The 21,903-nt window shown below is 45.7% G+C and overlaps 1 protein-coding gene across 1 annotated transcript in view; it reads right to left on the bottom strand.

Annotated features, from left to right (window-relative positions):
* The window catches only part of MMP24 (matrix metallopeptidase 24), a 162,966-nt gene that overhangs the window by 28,651 nt on the left and 112,412 nt on the right, over positions 1–21,903 (bottom strand). The window contains 1 exon segment of the mRNA XM_019550707.1: positions 15,489–15,650. Coding sequence (XP_019406252.1) covers positions 15,489–15,650 — 162 coding nt within the window.

The raw sequence follows: 21,903 nt of genomic DNA, 5'->3' as shown, positions 1-21,903 counted from the left end.
GACTTCCTGCCCTTTGGGCAGGGGGCTGGACTTGATGATCTCCCGAGGTCCCTTCCAGCCCTAATGTCTATGAAATCTATGAAATCTATGAAACTATCTTCAATTCCAAAAGGGGTGTTCTAAAGAAGATGGTAATAAATTATTGTGTCTACAATGAACAGGACAAGAAGTAAGGGGCTGAAATTGCAACAAGTGTGACTTTGTTAAAATATTAGGAAGAACTTTCTAACAATGAGGGCAGGTTTAGACAGAAATAATGCTGCCTCACATCAGAGGATTGAACTAGGAGACCTGAATTTCCTTTCAGTCCTGTTTTTAAATGATTCTATGAAGTCCTCTGTAATGATTATGACATTTGAAGTCTTACAGAGAAAACCTTCTGTGTGCTGTCACAAGACTTATGCCTGTGAGATTTTACAGTTGTCACTATTATCATTGTTTAATGTAGTGATTTTACTTTGGTTTGAAAAGGAATCACGGAGAAGTTGAAACTCTTAATTAACCCTATCCCAAACAGCAAACACACAAGAATTATCATAGAATAGTAGGACTGGAAGGGACTTCTAAGATCATTAAGGCTGGGCCCCCGCCATGGGCAGGTGGTAGATGGGCTCAAATGGGCTCAACAAGGTGCTTGTCCAGCCTCCTCTTGAACACCTCTAGGGATGGCGACTGCATCACCTCTGCTAGGAGCGTGTTCATCATCAAGTTTACACAGGAAAGAAGAGATAAGAAAATACTGATGCGGCCATTCCAATTTCAATGGTAATTTTTATGCAAATGATGACAAAAATCAGATGATTTTTCTTCTAAAATGGCTACAAAATTATGCAGACTAAAATGATTATTTCAAACTGAACCCCAAATTTAGATCAAACTTGAATAGCCTTTCAAATAGGAAAAATTCTGGCACATCCTAAATGATGACGTTACTTCTCCATCCGCAAGCTGTTAACAGCTTTCATAGCTATTAAAATCCACACCATTCATTGAGAACATGGGTTGAGATAGTGATAATAACAGCCTGTTTGTACAACTTTAATTCAGTAATCAACAGAAAACAAAACCTCAGTTACACCCTCTATCCAAGAATCATTTCCCCCTGCCTCTAAAACTCTCAACAAAATCGCCCAGACCATGGAAAACCTGTAAGGTACTATATTTCCCAAACAAGGAGCCTTCAGGATAAAAGAGAAGGAACAGCTGGAAGGGTCTTTATGTTCAAGAAGCTCCAGCTCACCTACTGAGCCAACTCTGTCAGTATGGCATGCCCATATTGAGGGCTTAGTTACACCAGGAAGTTCTGCTGAAATACAGTAGCTGCCACACTGTACTTTTGTGCTTCTAGTCACATTACTTCTCCCGTGGGCAGCAGTTGAGTCAGAGAGGCCAAAAGGACCCCTTGGGAAGACTTTCCTGGGGTCTTTTGTGGCATCCATAGAACTAGTGAATTGTGGGATGCAGTTGAGTAGTGCTATGGGATTGCCTACCCTCCCCAAAGGAATGGTGGGTAGCTGTCATTTCCACCAAAAATGCAATATTCCTGCCTACTTTAGTCTGTTTGTGCCTGTCACTTACTGAATCCCTGCAGGCAGCCACGGCTGACTTCCCAAATCTGAGTATGGATTCCGGATTATTCTCTGCTGTGCTTGAGTTCTTCCTAATCACCAGGGATCCTGGTTTTCCGTTTCCCACGGAAAAAGAGAGAAAACCATAGATTTCCCATTTTTATAGGAGAAAACATGGATTTTCCCTTTTAGAAGAGAAACCCACGAATTTCCCCCTTTTGCAAAGAGCTCTGCAGGCTGGCTGAGTTCCCGTCTACAAGAGGTGTTTGCAAAAGGGGCGGGGAAACCCTCGACCCTGTGGGGGATGGGCAGGCCCAACGCTCACACTTATTGGAGGCTGTTTCAGGCTCACTCTTCTTGCTGGAGGTAAGTGGGGCTTGGGGTCGCGGAGCAGGGCTGGAGGGGAAGCTGGCTGGGGGCTGAGGGAACGGGGAGGTTTGCACCCAGCCAGGCACTCCGGCCGGGAGGGGGTTTGCAGCCTGCTGCAGTGCTCGGCTGGTTAGAAATCCCTGCCACTCCCAGCTGGCTGCAAGTCTCCCTGCTGCCTCAGCCCCAGCCAGCTTGGGCACTCGGGCCGGGAAGGGGGGTTTACAGCTGGCTGGAAGCAGCGCGGGTTTGCAGCTGGCCCAGCACCCTGGCCAGGAGCAGGCAGGCTGCAAACCCCATCCTGGCCAGAGTGCCCGGCCAGCTGCAAACCCTGGGCCACAAACGCTGTGCTCTCCCAGGCTCTCTGGAGTGCAGCGTGTGCGACTGGACCGGCAGGGGCCACGCACGAAAGCTGCCTGCCGCTCCAAGGTCCTTGCTGCCCTGGCCACGCTTCCTCTGCGTGCACAGGGGCAGTGCACATCGCCCAGCCCCTGTCCCCCACACAGATCTGGGGGCGCGGGTCCCCCTGGCCCCCTGGAGTGCACGCTGCCGTTGGGAGCTGGCCTCGCCCAGGCCTGCAGCAGGCAGCAGCAGTGTGGGAGCCAGCTCGTGCTCCTGCTGTAGCGGCCACTGCCTTCCACTGGGGCAGGGGCTATGGACTTGGGTCCCTGGCCCCATAGCCCTGGCAGCTGGGAGCCCCCTCCAGCAGGGCTGTGGGGCTGTGGGCAGGAGTGAGGGACATCAGCAGGGCTGTGGGGGACACTTAATTTTAACCATGGGTTTTGGGATTTTTATCAGATAATTTGTGATTTTTTTTTATCATGGAAAACCAGGATCCCTGCTAATCACAAACCCTGCCAGGCTGCTGGGAGAAATGGGGTGTGCAGCTGGGACCTGCTTCCTTATAAGAGGCTGTGACAGGAGCAGGACTGGATCCATGGCCACTTTTCTGCTTCAGAAGTTCCTGCGGCTGTAAGGAGCCCAGGGGCCCTGGGGAAGATCCTGGCCAGCCCCGGGGGCAGTACGGGTCACCTCCTGAGGCTGCTGGGGGTGGCACAACCTGGCAGGGTCCTGGTCCAGGGCATGGGAAGCTTGGGGAGGCCGCAGGAGCTTTCATAGGAAAACAGCAGCCATGGCTCTGCTCCAGCTCCTGCCACAGCCTCCCTGTCTGTCCTGGGGCTGGGGAGGGTGAGCTGCTGCCAGGCTGCTGGGTCCCTACAGGGCGGGGAGCCCTTGTGGCTCCAGGAGCCCCCCACACCACCCCTCCAAGCCTGACAGGCCCTTCCCTGGCACCCCCCAGCCTCCTGGTGGCAGCAGGAGCCACCAGAGTGCAAACACGGCCATGAGGCTTCGGACAGCAAGGGCCCAGGTGGCTCCCCCCTTGCAACCCTTCCTGCAAGCCATGCAGCCACACCCTCCTCCAGACACAATCACACATCCCACAAATACTACACACACACACAGACGCACGCAGCTCCGCACAAACTCCACATCCACCCGCCCACCCCTACCCCCCAACACCGCTGCACACCTCACACACTATACAAGAATAAGACTACATTTTGAGCTATTATGCCATCACTTCTACATATAAAGCACAAATACACAGGTATCAGGACAAAAATATATTTTTAATTAAAGTAAAATATAATATTATGGATATTTGATTTTTAGTACATAATTTGTTTTTTTTTCTGGTTCTAAGATAGCAAACCCTCTTCTCCAAAGGAGTACTTCCAGGGGCAAGGGGAGGGACTTCTGGTGGAAAGGGTCAGAGGTCAGGGGTGGGACTTCCAGTCCCAAGATGGTGACCATGGGGTGGGGCACCAGTTAAGGGGCAGAGTTACCCATGCGGCCCTAGACAGCTTGCTAAAACTTGCTAAGTGGCCCTCCACCCAAAATAATTGCCCACCCCTGAACTACCCTGGTATTTCATGGGAGGAACATTCTATCAATTCTCACATGAATTCATGAACTCTACTTTTCTCAAGAAGTCTACAGGCCAACAAGAGGTAAGGCACTCCTAGATCTGGTAATGGGCAAAGGGAATGATCTAGTGAGTGACCTGAGAATCAAAAGGAAGCTGGGAGACAGTGATCATGAGTTGATCACTTTCTCTATCCATCGCAAAGCTGGCAAATCAGTCAGCAATTCAGAAATCCTTGATTTTTAGGAAAGCCAACTTTCATAAGCTCAGGAGGCAGGTTGCTAAAGCCCTGAGAAACCATGATATGGTAGAGAGGGGAGTCCACAATGAATGGTTGCTTCTTAAGGATGCAATCGTTAAAGCACAAGGGAAGTCCATCCTAGCCTGTAGAAAAGGTAGCAGAAGGGCTGGGCGACACCCGTGGCTAAATAGAGGGCTCATGGACCTCCATATCTGAAAAGAGTAGCCTATAAGGGATGGAAGTCAGGTAACATCACCAAGGAGGAGTATTCAGCACTGGCCCACACCTGTGGGGAGTAAACTAGGAAAGCCAAGGCTGAAACCGAACTCAAACTGGCTATGAGAATCAAGGACAACAAAAAGTCCTTCTTCATATATGTGGGTAGTCAGAAGAAAAACAAGGGCAACCTTGGAGCCTTGCTAAACCAAATGGGGCAGCTGACAACCGACACCCAAGAAAAAGCTAATCTCCTTAACAATTACTTTGCGTCAGTCTTCCACCAGCCCAAGGAGATCACCCTGCCAAACAAGATGCAGGATTGCCAGGGTATGGGCAAACACACACCCATAATCGAGGATCTTGTGAGGGAACACCCTGAGAGGCTGGACATCCACAAATCAGCTGGCCCGGATGGAATGCACCCAGGAGTGCTAAAGGAACTGGCTGACATCATAGTGTAGCCAATGGCAAGGATATTTGAGAACTTGTGGTGCTTTTGGACAGGTCCCTGAAGATTGGAAGAGGGCCAGTGTGGAGCCTATCTTCAAGAAAGGGAGGAAGGAAGATCCAGGGAACTACAGGCCAATCAGTTTGACCTCAACCCCTGTTAAGATATTTGAAAAAACCATCAAAGAAACCATTAACAACAGGCTAACAGAATGCAACAATGGCTTCATTCCAGGTAGGTCTTGCCTGACAAACCTCATTTCCTTCTACGACCAGGTGACACATCACCTCGACAAAGGAGAAGAGGTTGATATAATTCATTTGGACTTCAGAAGAGCTTTTGACTTTGTCCTCGTGGTTAAACTGGGGAACTGTGGCGTCAACAACCTCACGGTCTGATGGCTCAGGATCTGGCTCCATGGACCCAGAGAGTGATAGTTGATGAAACTATGTCAACATGGTGCATGGTGACCAGGGCCATCCCCCAGGGTTGTGTACTTGGACCAGTAGTCTTTAATATATTTATAAATGATCTGGATATCAGAAGCGGACTGACTAAGTTCACTGATGACACCAAATAATGGGGAAGTGTGATCACACTAGATGATAGGCTTGCAATTCAGGCTGACCTCAACAGGCTTGCAAGGTGAGTGGATCAAAACCCGATGGCATCAACATGAAGAAATGCAAGGTGCTCCACCTCAGGGGAAAAAAAATTCATATCATACTTATAGGCTCAGCAGTGCTACACACACTAGCACCATGACCAGAAGAGACTTGGGGGTCATGATTGACCAGAAGACGAATATGAGCCACCAATGTGATGCCACAGCCAGCAAAGCAAACAAAACCCTGGCTTGCATCTACCAGTGCATCTCAAGCAAGACCCAGGAAGTCATTCTCCTGATTTACTTGGCCTTGGTGAGGCTGCAGCTGGAATACTGCATCCACTTCTGAGCTCCACACTTCAGAAAGGATTGAGACTCCAGAGGTGAGCCACATGCATGATTAGAGGACAAGAGAACAGGCCTTAGAAGGAGAAGCTGAGAGGCATGGGACTCTTTAGCTTGGAGATGCAAAGGATCAAGGGGGACTTAGTGGCAGGCTATAAGTATGTAAGGGATGTGCATCAGGAACGGGTAGAATATCTGTTTGCTGGGGCACCCCAAGGGAAGACAAGGTCTAATGGTCACAAACTGCTGGAAGACCGTTTTAGGCTGGACATAATAAAATCTTCTTTTACTGTCTGAGTCCCCAGAGCCTGGAATAGGCTCTCCCCCAGAAGTGGTAAAAGCACCTACTCTGGACACTTTTAAGAAACACTTGGATACCTATCTTGCTGGAATCATTTAATTTCAGATGACTTCCTGCCCCTTTGGTGGGGGGGCTGGACCCGATGATCTTGCTATGTCCCTTCCAGCCCTGATGTCTATGAAATCTATTAAATTCATTGATTATCATCTTTGAGAACTTGTGGACCCCAGGTGAGGTCCCAGTTGACTAGAAAAGGGCAAATGTAGTGCCCATCTTTAAGAAAGGGAAGGAGGATCCAGGGAATTACAGATCAGTCAGCGTAACCTCAATACTTGGAGAGATCATGGAGCAGGTGAAACACCTAAAGGAGAAGAAGGTGACCAGGAATAGCCACATGGATTTACTAAGAGCAAGTCATGACTGATCAACTTGATTGCATTCTGTATTAAGGTAACAGGCTCTGTGAATAAGGGGAGACCAGTGAATGTGATCTACTTTGACTTTAGCAAGGTTTTGACCGTGTCTCTAATGACAGTCTCATTAAAAATAAGCTAGGCAGAAGGCAGGGCAGGATGGCACTTGGTACATTTCAGTGAGTGTGGTGCCATACTGCCCTCACCTTGGGTACCATGTCCAGTGTTGGGCCTCACACTGTAAGAAAGATGAGGATGAAACAGAAAGAATCTGGCATTGACGAAAATTATTAGGAACCATGACTTGTGGGGAAAGGCTGAAAGAACTAGGGTTATTTAGTCTAAAGAAAAGATTGACGGGGGGATTTGATAACAGTTTTCAAATATTTAAAGAGCAATTATAAAGAGGATAGAAATAAACTATTCATTGTGGCTAAACTATTCATTGTGGCTATAGGGGCATAACCAGGAGCAATGGCTTCAAACTACAGCAGAGGAAATTTAGGTTGGAGATTAGGAAGAACTTTCTCACTATACTAGTCAATTGTCCATCAAGAATGACAGGGTGAGTGCCAGAGAGCGGGATTGAGCACTGCCACCCACCACCCCATGCCACTGTGGCTCCCTAGGAGTAGGGGGGCCAGCCCTATGCCATCCACCTCCTCTTCCCCCCGCTCTATGTCTGCCTGGCCCACTCCTCTGGAGCCATGCCCCCAAGAGCATTACAGACAGACACACAGACAGATGGACTAAGCCCTTTATATATATATATAGTTATGGAATGGGGGGTTAAGTATTAGCTCATAGAGAGGTCATGAAATCTTTATCCTTGGAAATTTTCAAGAGCAGGTTAGACTGACACCTGACTGGATAGATTTAGTAAGGGATGATCCTGCCTTGGGCAGGGAGCTGGACTAGATGATCGCCATGAGGTCCCTTTCAGCCCTACTTAACTATGATCAAGGCAGTAACATATTCTAGCCGGGAAGAGACAGAACACACTGATCTCCTGCTGCCCATCCACAAATTTTTCTCCATACATGGAAATTTGCTGGTGAGGCTGTTTTGAGGGCACCTCTCTGAGACTACTCTCAAGACTTGTGTCTCTGTCATGTTGTCAAGAAAGAAGCTGCTGGGATTGAGCCCAGAGTGGCGTCATTCACACACTCCTGGGTTTGGAGCATATTTGGCAGGACATATGGGAGGGTTTTAAACAGAGTATGCTTTGGCCCAGAGGGGTTGGGGCAAAAAACCCACAATGTTGTAGACAAACTCCAAGAGACTAAGGAGCAGCAGTAGCACAGCCCCCCCACCCAATGTTTGTCATGTGATCTGATAGAGAATATTCTCAAGAAAACGCAGTATTTTATATCCTTTTATCATGCCTTCCATTTATACGTCTCCTCTCTAAAATAAGCAAACTATATCTTTTCAGTTTCTTTTTATGAGATGCACTTACATGATCTTTTTTACCTTTACAGGTTTTACAAGACAACTTAGAAATCAAAGTAAACCTTTATTCAAGCAAACACCAAAACCAGAAGAGTTCAGTACATAAGGCAAGAGGTCCCTTCCAGCCCTATGTTGTTATAAGCATTGCTTTTTTTAAAAAAGTGCTTTGTGTAAGAATCACTTGGGAAAACTTAGGGTTCCTATAAATGTGCAGGGCAGGCATTTCCAGAAGTACCATAACTTTTGCACTTTACTTAAATTACTTTAGGTACAGCACTTTAAAACTTTATAGACATTCCATGGCTTGGTGCAAGTTTTGTATCTCATAGTTCTGTAGAGTAGGAAGCAGCTAATTATCGCTTTGAAAAGTGCCAGTTAATACACATGCAATACAAGCAAATGAGGTAGGCTGTGATGCACTACCACACTTTGGTTTACATTTAAAATACATACAATGAGGTTTAATTAAGGCAATTTCCACCATTTAAAAATGTTCTAAAGTTGCCCACATGCATTAAGTGATGACTTTAGAATGCTTTAAATGGCAAAAATCGTCATGTATTACAGCTGTGGCAAGGGCTCAGTTATAAAAGTGTTGTTTTCTTTTCAGTACCCTCTAGAGTCAGATCAGCCATCTAAATCTTGGGAATATCAATTTGAATACCCCAGCTAATTTAAATTATTACAATAGTACAAGGGATGAGATGTGGCTTCAGATATCCACAATGAAAACTCTCTCTCTTTTTAACATTAAAGTTAACATTTTGACTGGCACCCAGAAGGAAGTGGGAAGAACTGGTGTAATACATCTCTTGAAGCTAACACCAATAAGCAGATAGGCAGCTGTGTTCTTCACTCCATATATCTTCATTTGCAAAGGTAGCTCAACTGCAGTAACATGACAGTGCACAATGTCATGGTGCTGTTGTCTCAAATTGAAGATGTGAAATAAATAATCTCAATTACTCTTGAACTGCAGATTTAGAAGTGCACTTTCAGTCACCTCTGATTTCAGAAGCATGACACCCCCAAGTGCAAACTGTCTAAATCTTGGTTGCAGGCGACTCTTCAGTTTCCTATCATGTCACTTCCTTCTAACACCTCTATTGGCATATTTTTCTTGATCAAATGAAGTGGCAGTTAACTGCTTCTCTGCTAGACTGGCTACGCAACAAGAAAGGAAACACAGTACCAGCTATGACTGTTGAAAATTTAGAAGTAGTATTTCTTCTAATTAATGTGGTGAGGGCACATTACCCCATAAAACATTACAGTTCCTGTCTCAGAGACTTCATGTATTGGTTGAAAAGGAAGAAAAAAATGGAACCATGAATAAACCTGTATGAGAAATTCACAGAAATTCACATAGAATAGGCATTGTTTTGTCTCTGAGATAAAAAATAGCCATCGTAAAGTTGGCTGGTCTGGAATTAAACTTCATAGTCAAAGCCAGAAGGGAATATTAGATCATGCACTCTGGCTGTGACTATATCACAGACAGTTTAATTTTATCCATTTGTGCCTACATAGCCAAATAACTTGACTAAATCATAGCTTCCTGAAATGTAACCAGTGTTCACTTGAAGACAGTCTATCATTTCCTTGGGAGTTTATCTATTCATCCTTGATGTTAAAATTTTTTTACCTTATTTTAAATCCTAATTTGTTTAACTTCAGTTTTCAGCCATTGGTTTTTGTTCAAACTTTTTTTTTTTTACCACTAAATGAAAATGCCTGTAATGTTTGGTGTTTTCTCCCAATGAAGGCATTTACACGTTGTAATCAAGGGTATAAACAGACATCACCATATGAAGTAGTTCAGCTGTGATGGGGATTTGTCTGGCCATAACTCATCTGCTTCATTGGGCAAAACACATCAAAGGCCTGATCCTCCAGGACAATAGGCAACCTGTTCCCTGCTATATAGATGTGCCTTGGGCAATCTCCAAGGTGTATATCTGTAGGAAGGGAACGCCAGGCCAGTGCTCCCATGGCTTAAGGGGCCCAGTCCTTTATTAGAATTCCCAGGGCATGCAAGATTAGGCCTCACAAACCCTTGGATTACCTGCCCAGGGCAGCAGAAGGGCATGGGCACTTCTGAGTCTCCTGTGCTCTCCTGCCGTAAATCAAGCAGGTGACTGCTGCAATAAAGCGGCATAAATTGATACCACCTATGATATGGCTATAAGGTTTGGGCCATTTGTGTGCAACAAGGGGTATGGGCATCTGTTTGATTGGCCTCTGTACCACCAGTGCATTGGTAGATATGTTACCAGTAGGTCAAAGAAAGTGACTATTCCCATCTATTTAGCACTGGTGAGGCCACATCTGGAGTACCGTGTTCAGTTTTGGGCCCCCCTACAGAAAGGATGTGGATGAATTGGAAAGAGTCCAGTGGAGGGCCATGAAAATGTGTTTTGGGGGAAAATGACTTATGAGGATAGGTTGAGAGTGTTAGGGTGACAGTATTTGGATCTTGGGGAGCATTGGATTTGCACCTGAATAAAGGCATGACCTGTGACTTAGCAAGCTGCTGACCACAAGGCAGAATAATATATTACAAGATGCCTAGGCAAGCAGATTTTGATTATGAATGTTTCTGCTAAGCCAGCAATTTGCTTATGCTAAGTAACCATCTTAACTGTGTCAACCATTTTCAAGTGAGTCTGGGTAAGTCTGTGTGCTGTGAATGAGGTGAAGTCTTAGGAATGTGGAAGATGGTACAACATGGGAAAGAAAAACAGACTGTGGAAGACAACACGTAACTGGCAACAGAATCCTAGATGAATATATGCAAACAGGTAAATGGTGATTGGTGAAGAAGTTTCCAGGTTTTATTCAAAGTCCACCCATTGACTGAAGAAGTAAATTCATGGCCTTGGACATGCGCTCATAGCAAAAGGGTATGCAAATGAGTAAACTGAATAGGCAATTCCATGCTAATGAAGTAAACAGTAAACAGAAGTGGAGGTTGAGGTAGGAGGAGAAATGGGTGGAACAGAAGGAGGGACAGAGGTGGAACAAATGTTAATAAGCATAAACCAAAGTGTATAAATGTGGAAAGAACTATTGTTTGTGGTAGCTCCCTGGTTTCACAGGCTGCGTGTCTGTGGGGGAGCTAGTCCAAAGCTGTCTCCATTCTGAATAAAGCTGTTGCAAGCAATGTGTGCTGGTGTTTGCTCCCTGCTTGTTCTGGCTAATGAGTAACAGGATCCATGAGCAATTGAATCGTTGTCTCCCTAGTCATTGGGCACTGCATGGAGTTGGGGTCTAACAGAGGGAACTAGGATTACTTAGTCTAGAGAAGAGAAGACTGAAAGGAGATTTAATAGCAGCCTTCAGCTACCTGAATGGAGGTTCGAAAGAGGATGGAGCTGGACTGTTCTCAGTGGTGGCAGGTGACAGAACAAGGAGCAATGGTTTCAAGTTGCAGCAAGGGAAGTTTAGATTAGGTATTAGGATGAATTTTCTCACTAGGAGGGTAGTAAAACACTGGAACAGGTTACCCAGAGAGATGGTGGAAGCTCCATCCTTGGAGGTTTTTAAGACCGGATAGACAAAGCTTTGGCTGGGATGATCTAGTTGGGGATGGTCCTGCTTTCAGCATGGGGTTGGATTAGCCTCCTCTCTCCCAGTCTGTCCCTGTTGCAGAATGGGAGGGGGAAGGGACGAGAGGGAGCTCATTCTAAGGGTTCCCAGCCAGCTTTGGAGGGCAGGGTGGGTGTATTGGTACCCTCCCACCCTCCAGCACCAAACCCCCAGACTGAACTCCAGTCCCTTTCCCCTGACTTGCACCCCGCTTCTGAAAACACTGACAGGTTGGGGGGCAGCACAGGCAAAAGTTACAGAAGACGCTGTTTTGAAACATCACCTGGCCACTCATGCAATAAGGGTTCAGATTTTCACCCAGTTGGCCATCTTTAAAGCTGTCTGCAGCCATGCAGTTGTGTTTGGTCATGGCTATAAGCTGCTTTCTGTGGCCAGATTTGGGTGAAAATTTTCACTTCTGTTTGCACCTGGAGTGGTATGCAGTGGAGAAGCATGGGGGTGTGAGGGATGTGGCTTCCCTCTGCAGGCCTCTTTGGTCTCCTTAAAATCCTTTAAGGTTATGTAAAGTGTTTTTATATAAAGATTATTTAAAGCATTTTTATTTGAAGAGAAATGAAAGATATAAAAAGAATAAAGAGTCTCTCATGTGCTAATGAATTGTGGGTGGGGGAGAGACTAGTCAAGCCCAGCCAGCTGGCCCTGCACCACCCTACTGCACTGATCCCCCTCTCAGGAATGGTCCTTTCCAGGAAATGTTCAGTGACATTGGGATTGGGAGGTTGCAGGCTGGGAAGGGGGACTGAGATGCAAGGGGGCCATGCATTCCTGTCTTGGCTGGGTATGGAAGTGGAGAGCTGGTGAGTGTTGAGCCTTTGAGCCAAGCCAAGCTCCTACATTCCTGGCCCAAGTATTAGGGTTCAGGGATGCCCTAGTTTCCCCCCCAAGCTTCCCATAATCCCTCCTGGCCCAGGGGGTGGGGGGAGGGGGGGAGAGGAGGCTGGAGAATGCCAAAATGAGTTTAGGTGGCTACTTCTTTGCCAGCCACCTGCACTTAGCCCTGCTGATCCAGACCTCACCACGCCTCATCCCAGCCCTGCAGCCTTGCTTAGAGCTGCCTGTGCATTTTCTTTTAGATCAGGCACAAGACACAGAAAACTTCAATGAACTATAGTTTACAAGAAGTTAACTGAAAATTTCCCATACTGCCAGGCCCCATTTCCCTGCTCTCTTAGGCAGGTTTGGGGAGGGCCCAGCTTTTCCCTGAGTCCCCCAAAGTCCTGTCCTGTAGTGGGGGTGGATGGGAGGGGACTGGGCTCCAGAGAAGCATGCTTCCACAGGCTCCATGCAATGTTTAACTCCCACCAAACCTAGATAGCTGTGCACTGGCAGGCAAAGCCAGAGTGCAGAGCTTCCGGGGTTTAGCAAGGGAGGGCCATAGTGCTGGGGAAGCACAATTCCCTGGGCTCTGTGATCCCACTGAAACTGGATGGTTCCACACTGGCTTCCCCTGCCAGCATGGAGCCAACCGAGTTTGGTGGGAGCTACCAGCATGGAGCCACTGGCATTAAACATGACACAGGAGCATGGAGCTTGAAGAAGTATGTTTCCCTTAGGCACAGCTCCCTTCTGTACACCCATAGGGTTTGGCAAAGTGGGAGCAGGGTGTCTGAGGAAACACGCTTCCCTGAGCTCTGTGATTCCACTGAACCTGGATAGCTCTGCTCTGGCTTCCCCTGCTTCACCAAGGTCCTGCATCACTCAGCTGGCTCCAGGCTCTGTGCTAGGCAGCCCCTTTTCTCCCCCCCACCCAGACAGGAATGTAAGCAGTTGGTAGGACACAGTGCAATATGTTTAACTCTCTAAGCAGAGGTCTTCATGCTGAGGCCAGGATCAGGTCTTCTGGGGTCATTGGAATTGACTGGCCAGCACGGTGCTATGTGGGGCAAGGTCACACCCATTGGGGGCAGGTGGGTGAGAGTATTGGCTTGGGGGCAGTACCACTCTGTGGGCAGTAGAGTTTGTCCACAGAGCAGTCTTTAAGAGACTGAGTTCTTTTAGGTGTTTTCTCCCACTCAACCACTTTTTATAGCTCTCTTCTGCATCCTTTCCAATTTTCCCAAAGCTTTTTACAGTGTGACCACTAGAAATATACAGAGTATCCCTGTTTATACATTGAAGGATTGCTTTATCTGTTTCGGCCACAGCATCATGCTGGGAGTCCTTGTCCAGCTGTTTGGCTGGTATGACCCCCAATGCTTTCCAGATTATTTTTTTTCCCCCAAGATAAAGTCCCCCATTTTTCAGGACTGGCCTGAATTCCTTGATCCTGGATGTAGAATTCTGTATCTTTGGTTGTATTAACATACAATTTATTTTCATGCACCCTCTATATGAAGCAATCAGTATAAGTCTGAATGATTCTCTTGTTCGCCTCATTATTTAATCACTCTACCATTCTTTGTATTACCCACAAATTTTACCAGTAACATTTTTATCTAAATCACCAATGAAAAAGTTGAATAGCATTAGGCCTAGTGCAGTCTCTGTGGAACCTTACTGTCAATAATTCCAGTTCAAAATGATTCCCCACAGGTAGCTGCTTTCTCAGCTCTATGAATTGATCTGTTCTTAATCCATTTATTGCGTGCTTTATTGTTACCATATGCTAATGTTTTAATCTGAATGTTATGTGGTACTAAATGAAATGCCTTAAAATGTCACATATCATTACCTTACCACTCATCCTTTAATTCTTTATTTCATGAACCGGTATCAGTTTTTTCATTTTTGAATTTTCAGTTTTTGCCCTGAGATCTGTCAGGCTGACAGGTTTACAATTACCTAGATCATCTTGATTGCCCTTTAAAATTATTGTTTCACTTTTTTCAAAGAGTAAAGAGAAAATTCCTGTCAGAAAAGTAAGAAAACTTCTGCTGGAAAGTGGGAGCAACCTAGGTTTAGTAGAGAATGGACTAGAGACACTTTATGGGCTGTTTATTCGTGCTACACAAGTGCCTAATATTTATGGATTGTTTTAACCAGTTGCATAGCAGAAGATTTACATTGTAATATAGAAATAGAACACTGTAGTCAACTCCTTCTAGGCCCCTCTTCCCCAGAAATACAGCTAAGGAAAAAACACTTATCTGCTAGCAGTAGCTAAAGAATCCCAGTCTTTTACAAGCAAAAACTGTAACAGCCTTCTGTAGGATTTAGTAACTTTATAACCTCATCTAACCTCTAGTTATGAGACCCTTTGCTCCTTAAGATACTGTCCCTCCTTATCACTCTCATCTGTCAAGCATTTATCTCTTCCCATGCTACTTGAAGTCTCTGCCCTCAATCTACACGTATCTTGGCTCCATACCATTTTTCCACATCAGTTTTCTTCAGTATATTCTCTTCCTCTCTAGATCCCTCTTTTATAGTGTAACTTCAGTATCTGTGCATTGTAACTTTAGTTACTAATTTTGAAAAAAATAAGCATTGAAAAGTAAACAAAGACACAACCTCTCCCCACAAGGAGAGCACCCACAGCCCAAACCCCCTGCCACTGAATGCTGCTGAAGCCCAGTGTCTGCAGGCTGGATGTAATGATTCCACAGACCATAGGTTCCTGATCCCTGGTATTTATTTTCCTTAATGTACTACATTCTCTGGCCTATTCCTTTCTGTATGCACTGCCTTAGGAAATGATACAGAAGTGGAAACTGATTCCCAGGACTTTGCCTTTGAGGGCATTCCCAACAGATAAAACAGTTGGTGAAGCCTTTTGGTCAGGAAGGAGCAGTCATATCATGAATCTTTGGCTATTGACAACTGATGAACAGAGTTACCAGCTGGGGAGTATTAGAGCGGCCCAAGGCTGGATTCAAGTGGAAAAATCAGGGTGTTTTAATTAGTGTCCTGAGGACCCCTCAACTACCTGCCTGCAATAAATAAATCTGATCTGCAGACTGTAAGCATTTTGTGTGAGAATTTGTATCTTTATGTATCTAGATAATATCCAGTGTGAGCCAAGTATAAATAAATAAATTGCTAGTGTTGCTCACCATAGATTTTCTGAATTCCTTGGAGGTCATCCTGTGGGAGTTTAAAGTTTTGTGTTTCCATGTACTGGTAGAAAGGGGCCATGATAGCACTGGGGTCATTGGAGTGTTCGAGGCCTAGGGCATGACCCAGCTCATGGACAGCAACCAGAAAGAGATCATTTCCTACAGACAAAACATACATTCAGATTAGTTTCTCAGGTAATATGTTAATAACAGTGCAATACAAAATACAAGACTCCATACATGCTTCATACTGCAATCTAGCTCTGTTTTTGCATTGTGCAGCCAGTAGCTGCATCAGCTCTAGGCACCTGAAAAGATTGTTTTTATTGTTTTAAAGTAATATGACTATTACAATCAAAGCTCAGCTCAGTTATAGGAAATGCTGCAGCCATGTTGTGATGACTGTATTTAAAATATTGATTCTTGTAAAGCTATTTTAATTTGTTCACCCCGAAGTAAGCTGCAAGCGTGGTGCAGGGTTCTGATTTTGCAGCACATTAGTTAGTGTAACATTTCAGGATATTTCACAATAAGCATGCTAATTATAGGGCACAGGTGGCCATATACAAATTGCAAAAACATTTTAATTTTCCTATTCCAGTTATTAAAATGTTTAGGGCATAGGAATGGAAAAAGAAATTAATACAGAAGGCACAGAATAAAAAGGAAATGAATGGAATCTACATAGAAAATAAAGTTCAAATGCATAAATGTATGCAGACATAGATGGTATCCTGCAACTGCACTGTGTTAATCCGCATAGTGATTCATTAGATACATTCTTAAATCAAGAATGCCAGTGGTGTGACATTTGAAATTCATGTAGGTTAAACAGCAATCTGGACTACCTGTTGCTAGAAAATAAAGTGTGCCACAAGTTAGCAGAATAGACTGTCCTATTTTTCATATAATGTTGTGATCTTAGAATTGGTAACTCTTGATCAAGTAAAAAAGCCCCCACTCAGGTTAAAGTTTTCAAAGGCTTCTGAAAGTCATTAGGAGCCATGGCTAGTTTTCAACATACTCAGCCCAAATCTCCTTGAAAAAGAAGAAAGGACTTAGGCTCATAGGACTATGTATGCTCAGTGATATTACCTTGCCTAGCAAGTGGCACCCTCAAGCACTCTACACTGTACTGAGTGGCTGCTATTAGTACCGAGACTGAGCAACAGGGCCAGTTAACCTTCTCATAGGTTAATTAGTCTACCAGAATCAACACATACTAAACACAACTAAAATGTTTCTAGTTTAGGAGGCAGCTTTTCCAAAGTCAAGCATTCTTACGGACCCCACTGCCAGGAATGCTAAGTTTGCAATGTAGATGTACCCAAAAATCACATCGGCACTTTTTGAAATAATAACACTTTTGAAAATTTAATTCTTCCTGTTATCCTGTGTTTTCACTGAAGTCAACCGTAAATCTTGCACTGACTTTACAAAGTTTGTGAGCTGGTCATGCATTCTGCCAACTGGTTTAGCATGTGCCACAGCCATAGCAAATACACCAGTCCTTATTTGGAATTTTCCTTTACACTAAAAGGTTCCTCTGCCCACTACCTTCAGCAAAGGAAATGAAATACAATAATACTGCCTCTTTCATTTCAGAACATAAACATACTACAGTCACACAAGCCTTTGTAAATGCTCCCAGCTGGGCCTCCATCCAGGACTCCGATTCACTCCACCTGCACTTTATTGTCAAACATGGCTAGTTGCCCTTTCTGAATGCTTACAGAATCTCTGCATCCTGTCACGGAGTGGAGAGGATTTTAATTGTAGCAAAGTGGCACCCAGGCTGAATGCTTAGATCCCACTTCAGAAGTCTTAATAGAATCCTCCTCCTTATCAAAAAATGTTAGGAGCTGCTAATCACCATCATGTAGCAACAGTTCTATCCATAAAGTGTCAGTGGGGCAGAATTGATGATATTGCTGTGACTGCTTTAAGCCTTGTTTAGACTGGTCAACTTATATGATTATCATTTAAGAAATCTATAACAGACTAATAAGGGCATGCCTCTGTCTAAATCAGCAGTTCCCAAACTGTGGGTCATGACCCCAAATGGGGTCACAACATCAGCAATTGGGATTACGAGATTTCTGTGCCTGCAGTGGGGTGCAGGGCTACAATGCACTGGTGCAGGGCCAGAGGGCTGTGGGTCGGGAGTGAGGCGCACCTGGGGGCATGGGGGGCTGTGGGTTGAGAGTGAGGCACCTTGCTGAGGAAGTGGGGTCATGCTGAGGAATACTTTGGGACTCACTGGTCTAAACCAAAGATAAATGCCAAGCTGTTCAAGATTTTGAGTGCTCCGATAGGAGAGGCTGAGGTCAAATATGTTTGGGGAGGGGTAGATGTAAGACAGTAAAGGAGACACTAAGCTCTGGGAAAGATGAAGAAGAAAGCCTGACCCAGTACTGACATGCTGGTATGGGAGAAGTCTAGATAGCAGGCTTTGGGTCTAGGTGCTGACTAAAGATTTGAAGCTGTTACCTAGCAAACTGTCTATGGTTAATTAGATTCTCCTATATTCAAAGCAGAACTTTATACATTGTTGAAACTGGACAGAATTGCAAAGCAACCTGAATCCTTCACTTGACTCCTAACTGGAATAGCTTATGAGACTCTGAATTCTGACAAACCACTTGGGTCAAAGGGGAAAACAGCATATAAATAAGTTTGCCTGAGGCTCCAAAGCCACAGTCTCAGTGACAATTCTGTCTGCAACATGATAAAAAAAAATGGTATCGACTGTGGCAGATTTTATATAAAAGTGGAAGTACATATTCTTTTGGTTGAGAGATGTAAGCTATTCCCCTTGTTGCAACAATGGTATTATGGTCACCATAGTCACCAACTTGAACTTGAGCTTGCAAATTAATGAACTGAGTATCCATAAATTCATCAACCTCTCTTTGGAAGAAGGGAGTAGCCATTGTTAAGTGCCTTTTTCCGCAGACATGGAGGCATTATTGTCTGTTGCTGTCACAGCCAACAGGGCTTCAACCTCATGCTGGAGCAAACTTATGAAGGGATTCCTGAAAAGAGATGGAGGAGGGGGTTTTAAGGGAGACAATGAGGTGAATTGAGTGTTGTAACCATTCACCACTGTGTCCAGGACCCATGTTCAAGGTCCTTTGAGAGGGATTCCACTGCCCAGAGAAACTGCAGCTTTCTCTTCGAAACATACCTGAAGAACTCTTGGATTGTAGGGTCGCTCTGGAACCTTGAAGGGAATAATTCCATTTCACTTAGTAGATCATAACAGTATGGCTTGTGACTGACCCCAAGTTATTGGACTGAAGTGTAGGAGTGATTCCAGCACCTAAGTACCCCATTAAAGGACTAGAGAGACATCTTTATGCCTCCAAACTCCTACATTTTAATTGGGTTACCTAGAATTGGGTGCAAACTACACTTAGGTTATCTACCACATGCATAGAGCATTTAGTCTGTTTTAGTGTTGAAAAACTCTCTCTCTGAAAAGCAAAGTCCTCTGCTGATGCTTGGTTCACCTCCAGGAAACCTGACAATCTATAGAGATTGTCACCACCACTGTAGCTGTAGACCAAGATGCTGTACCAGCTGCATTGAGGGTACCGTGAAGGGCCTCTTTTGCCACCATCAGGTAGGGAGGAGACAGACCCCATATAGTTTGCAGGTAGAGAATCCAGTCTTGTCATGATGTACTCATAGGCCAGGTCCACACGAACAAGGGTGTGCCCACAAATAGTAGTGGCATGAATTTGTGCTGCTACTTTGTGCTGCAGTGCACACCCCTGCCCATGTGCTTTGTAGCAGATGCATTGTCCCATGGCTTCACCTGTTGCAGGGGGTGCTGGCTGGGGCACAGGGTGCCTCAGCAGGGGCCAGTCATCCCCGGTGCTGAGGTACTCAATGCCCTGGCCAGCTGGGGAGTGGCAAGTGAAGATGGAGGAACAGGCAGCCCCTAGTGCCTGCTCCCCCATCTCCTTGCACTGTGGGGTCCCTGCACTGAGACACACTGCATCCCAGCCAGCCGCTCCCTGCCTTGGGCTGGCTGCTCCCTATCTGCATGCCTCAGCGCTGGGGCTTCACAGCAGAGCCCCTGCATTGAGGCACATGGAGCCTCCACGCTGAGGCACACTGCACCCCAGCCATCTGCTGTGGCTGGCTGGGACACAGTGTGCCTCAGTGCAGGGCTCCACGTGCCTTAACATGGGGGCTCTGCAGTGAAGTTCCCGTGCCGAGGCATGCAGACAGGGAGCAGCCAGCCCAAAGCTGCCTCCTCCCTATCTTAAGCTACCATATGTTTCAGCCAGCGAGCAGCTGGCTGGGGTGCAGGGGCCTCAGCAATGTGCAGATGGAAGACCAGGAAGCCCTGCCTGCTCACTTGTCTCTACATTTGTCCCGGTTGCTCACTACTTTGGTGTGGGTTGCACTGCTTTTGTTCCAGGATTTTTTTTTGTTTGTTTCTTTGTTACTGGGAAATCCCAGTAGCAAATTTTGCTCTGACACTGCAAATTAGCAGTGCTGCAGACTGATTAATGTGCAACTAGTGTGGTTTGTGGCACTGCAAAGAGGTTTGTCTGATAATAAGTGACAGTACAAAGCTACATTGTTGCAGAAGGGGGTATGCTTATCTACCTACAGAGTCAAGCCTTTTGGGTTTCCTGTCTCTTAATCCTGTATGATAGACCCTGGTCTTTTAATTTGCAGCTGCAGCTACCTCAGGTGGTGTCAGGAACAGGTAGAAATGTTCAGCACACTACAAGGCATGCTATGCTTTCTGTTTGTCTGTTTATCCATAGGAGGACAGGATGGAAATAGCACCATATTGCCCTAGCAGGTTCCAAACAGGCTGCATTGACAGGAAGCACTACTCTGATAGGTTTGGCTTCTGTAGTAATCCCAGTAGTCTACGGGTAGGTTGAGTAACTTCCTTCAAAGAAATTGGGAGCACATCTATCATGCAGCATGCTGGCTCCTGAAAATTCACAGGTTCCTTGAATGGATAGGGCAAGAACAATATCACAGTCTCAAAAGGTGAGGAAGGTATGATTCACAGCATACCAGGAAACCTATATGAGTGGTTGGAGAGCCAAGCTCCACAGGAGAGTCTGCCACATACAAAAAGATGTCATATGAGAAGTAGTGGAGAAGTAGGACCATGAGTACCATGTCCTTTGTTCTAGGAGTGTGGGAGACTGAAAGTCCTAGGGAAAAAAGGTCAAGCCAATTAATACTGATCTACATGTAACCCAGACAATGAAAAGAATGGTAACCCTATAGTCATCTCTGTAGTGGAGATTGGAGCAATGACTCTTTCATAGTGCTTAGGATTAGAAGGGACATAAACAGATCATCAGGTATGATCCCCTGCCTTGGGCAGGAATGAATGCTGGGGTCATAACACCCCAGCCAAATATGTGTCCAGCCTCCTCTTGAAGACCCCCAAGGTAGGAGAGAGCACCACTTCACTTGGGAGCCCATTCCAGAGCCTGGCATCCCTAACCATAAAGTTATGTCTTCTGATGTCCAGCCTGAACCTTCTCTCTAACAATCTGTGGCCGTTATTCCTAGCAACCCCTGGTGGTGTCTGAGGGAACAGAGCCTCACACAACTTCCACTGGTCCCCCTGGTGAGTTTGTAAATGGTCACCAGAACCCCTCTCAGCCTTCTCTTGTGGAGGCCGGATAGATTCAAGCCCTTTAGTTTCTCTATGTAGGGCCTGACCTGCTGCCCCTTGACCATGTGAGTGGCCCTTCTCTGGACCCACTCAATGATAACTACATCCTTGAAGTGTGGCGCCCAGGACTGGACACAGTACTCCAACTGCGGCCTGACCAACACTTCATAGAGGAGAAGGATCACCTCCCTAGACCTGCTTGCGATGCATCAGTAGATGCACAAGTTGTCGTTAGCCTTACTGACCACTTCATCGGATTGGTGGCTTATGTTCATTCTGGAGTCAACAAGGACTCCAAGATCTCTTTCTGCTACTGTGTTGTCTAGAAAGGTGTTTCCCAGCCTATAGGCATGTTGCTGGTTCCTTCTCCCTAGATGCAGTACCCTGAGCTTGTGTGTTGAAATCCATCCTATTCTTATCTGCCCACCTCTGTAACCTGTCTAGATCTAGCTGGATTTTGTCCCTCCCCTCCAGTATGCCCACCTGGCCCCACATCTTGGTGTTGTCAGCGAATTTGGACAGGGTGCATTCCACACCCACATCCAGATTGCTGATAAAGATGTTGAACAGTACAGGCCCCAGGACTGAGCCCTGGGAGACTCCACTGCCCACATCCCTCCAGGTGGAAAACAACCCATCCACCACCACTCTCTGGGTGTGACCATCTAACCAATTTGCCTGCTTATCACATTTCCAGATTTGCAAGAGTGACCTATGCAATTACAGGGACCTGAAGGTCACTACTGC

This window comes from Crocodylus porosus, unplaced genomic scaffold (genome assembly GCF_001723895.1).
Source record: "Crocodylus porosus isolate Cpor-Errol unplaced genomic scaffold, CroPor_comp1, whole genome shotgun sequence".
NCBI classification, from domain to species: domain Eukaryota; kingdom Metazoa; phylum Chordata; order Crocodylia; family Crocodylidae; genus Crocodylus; species Crocodylus porosus.
This window is presented reverse-complemented; position numbering and strand designations above follow the sequence as displayed.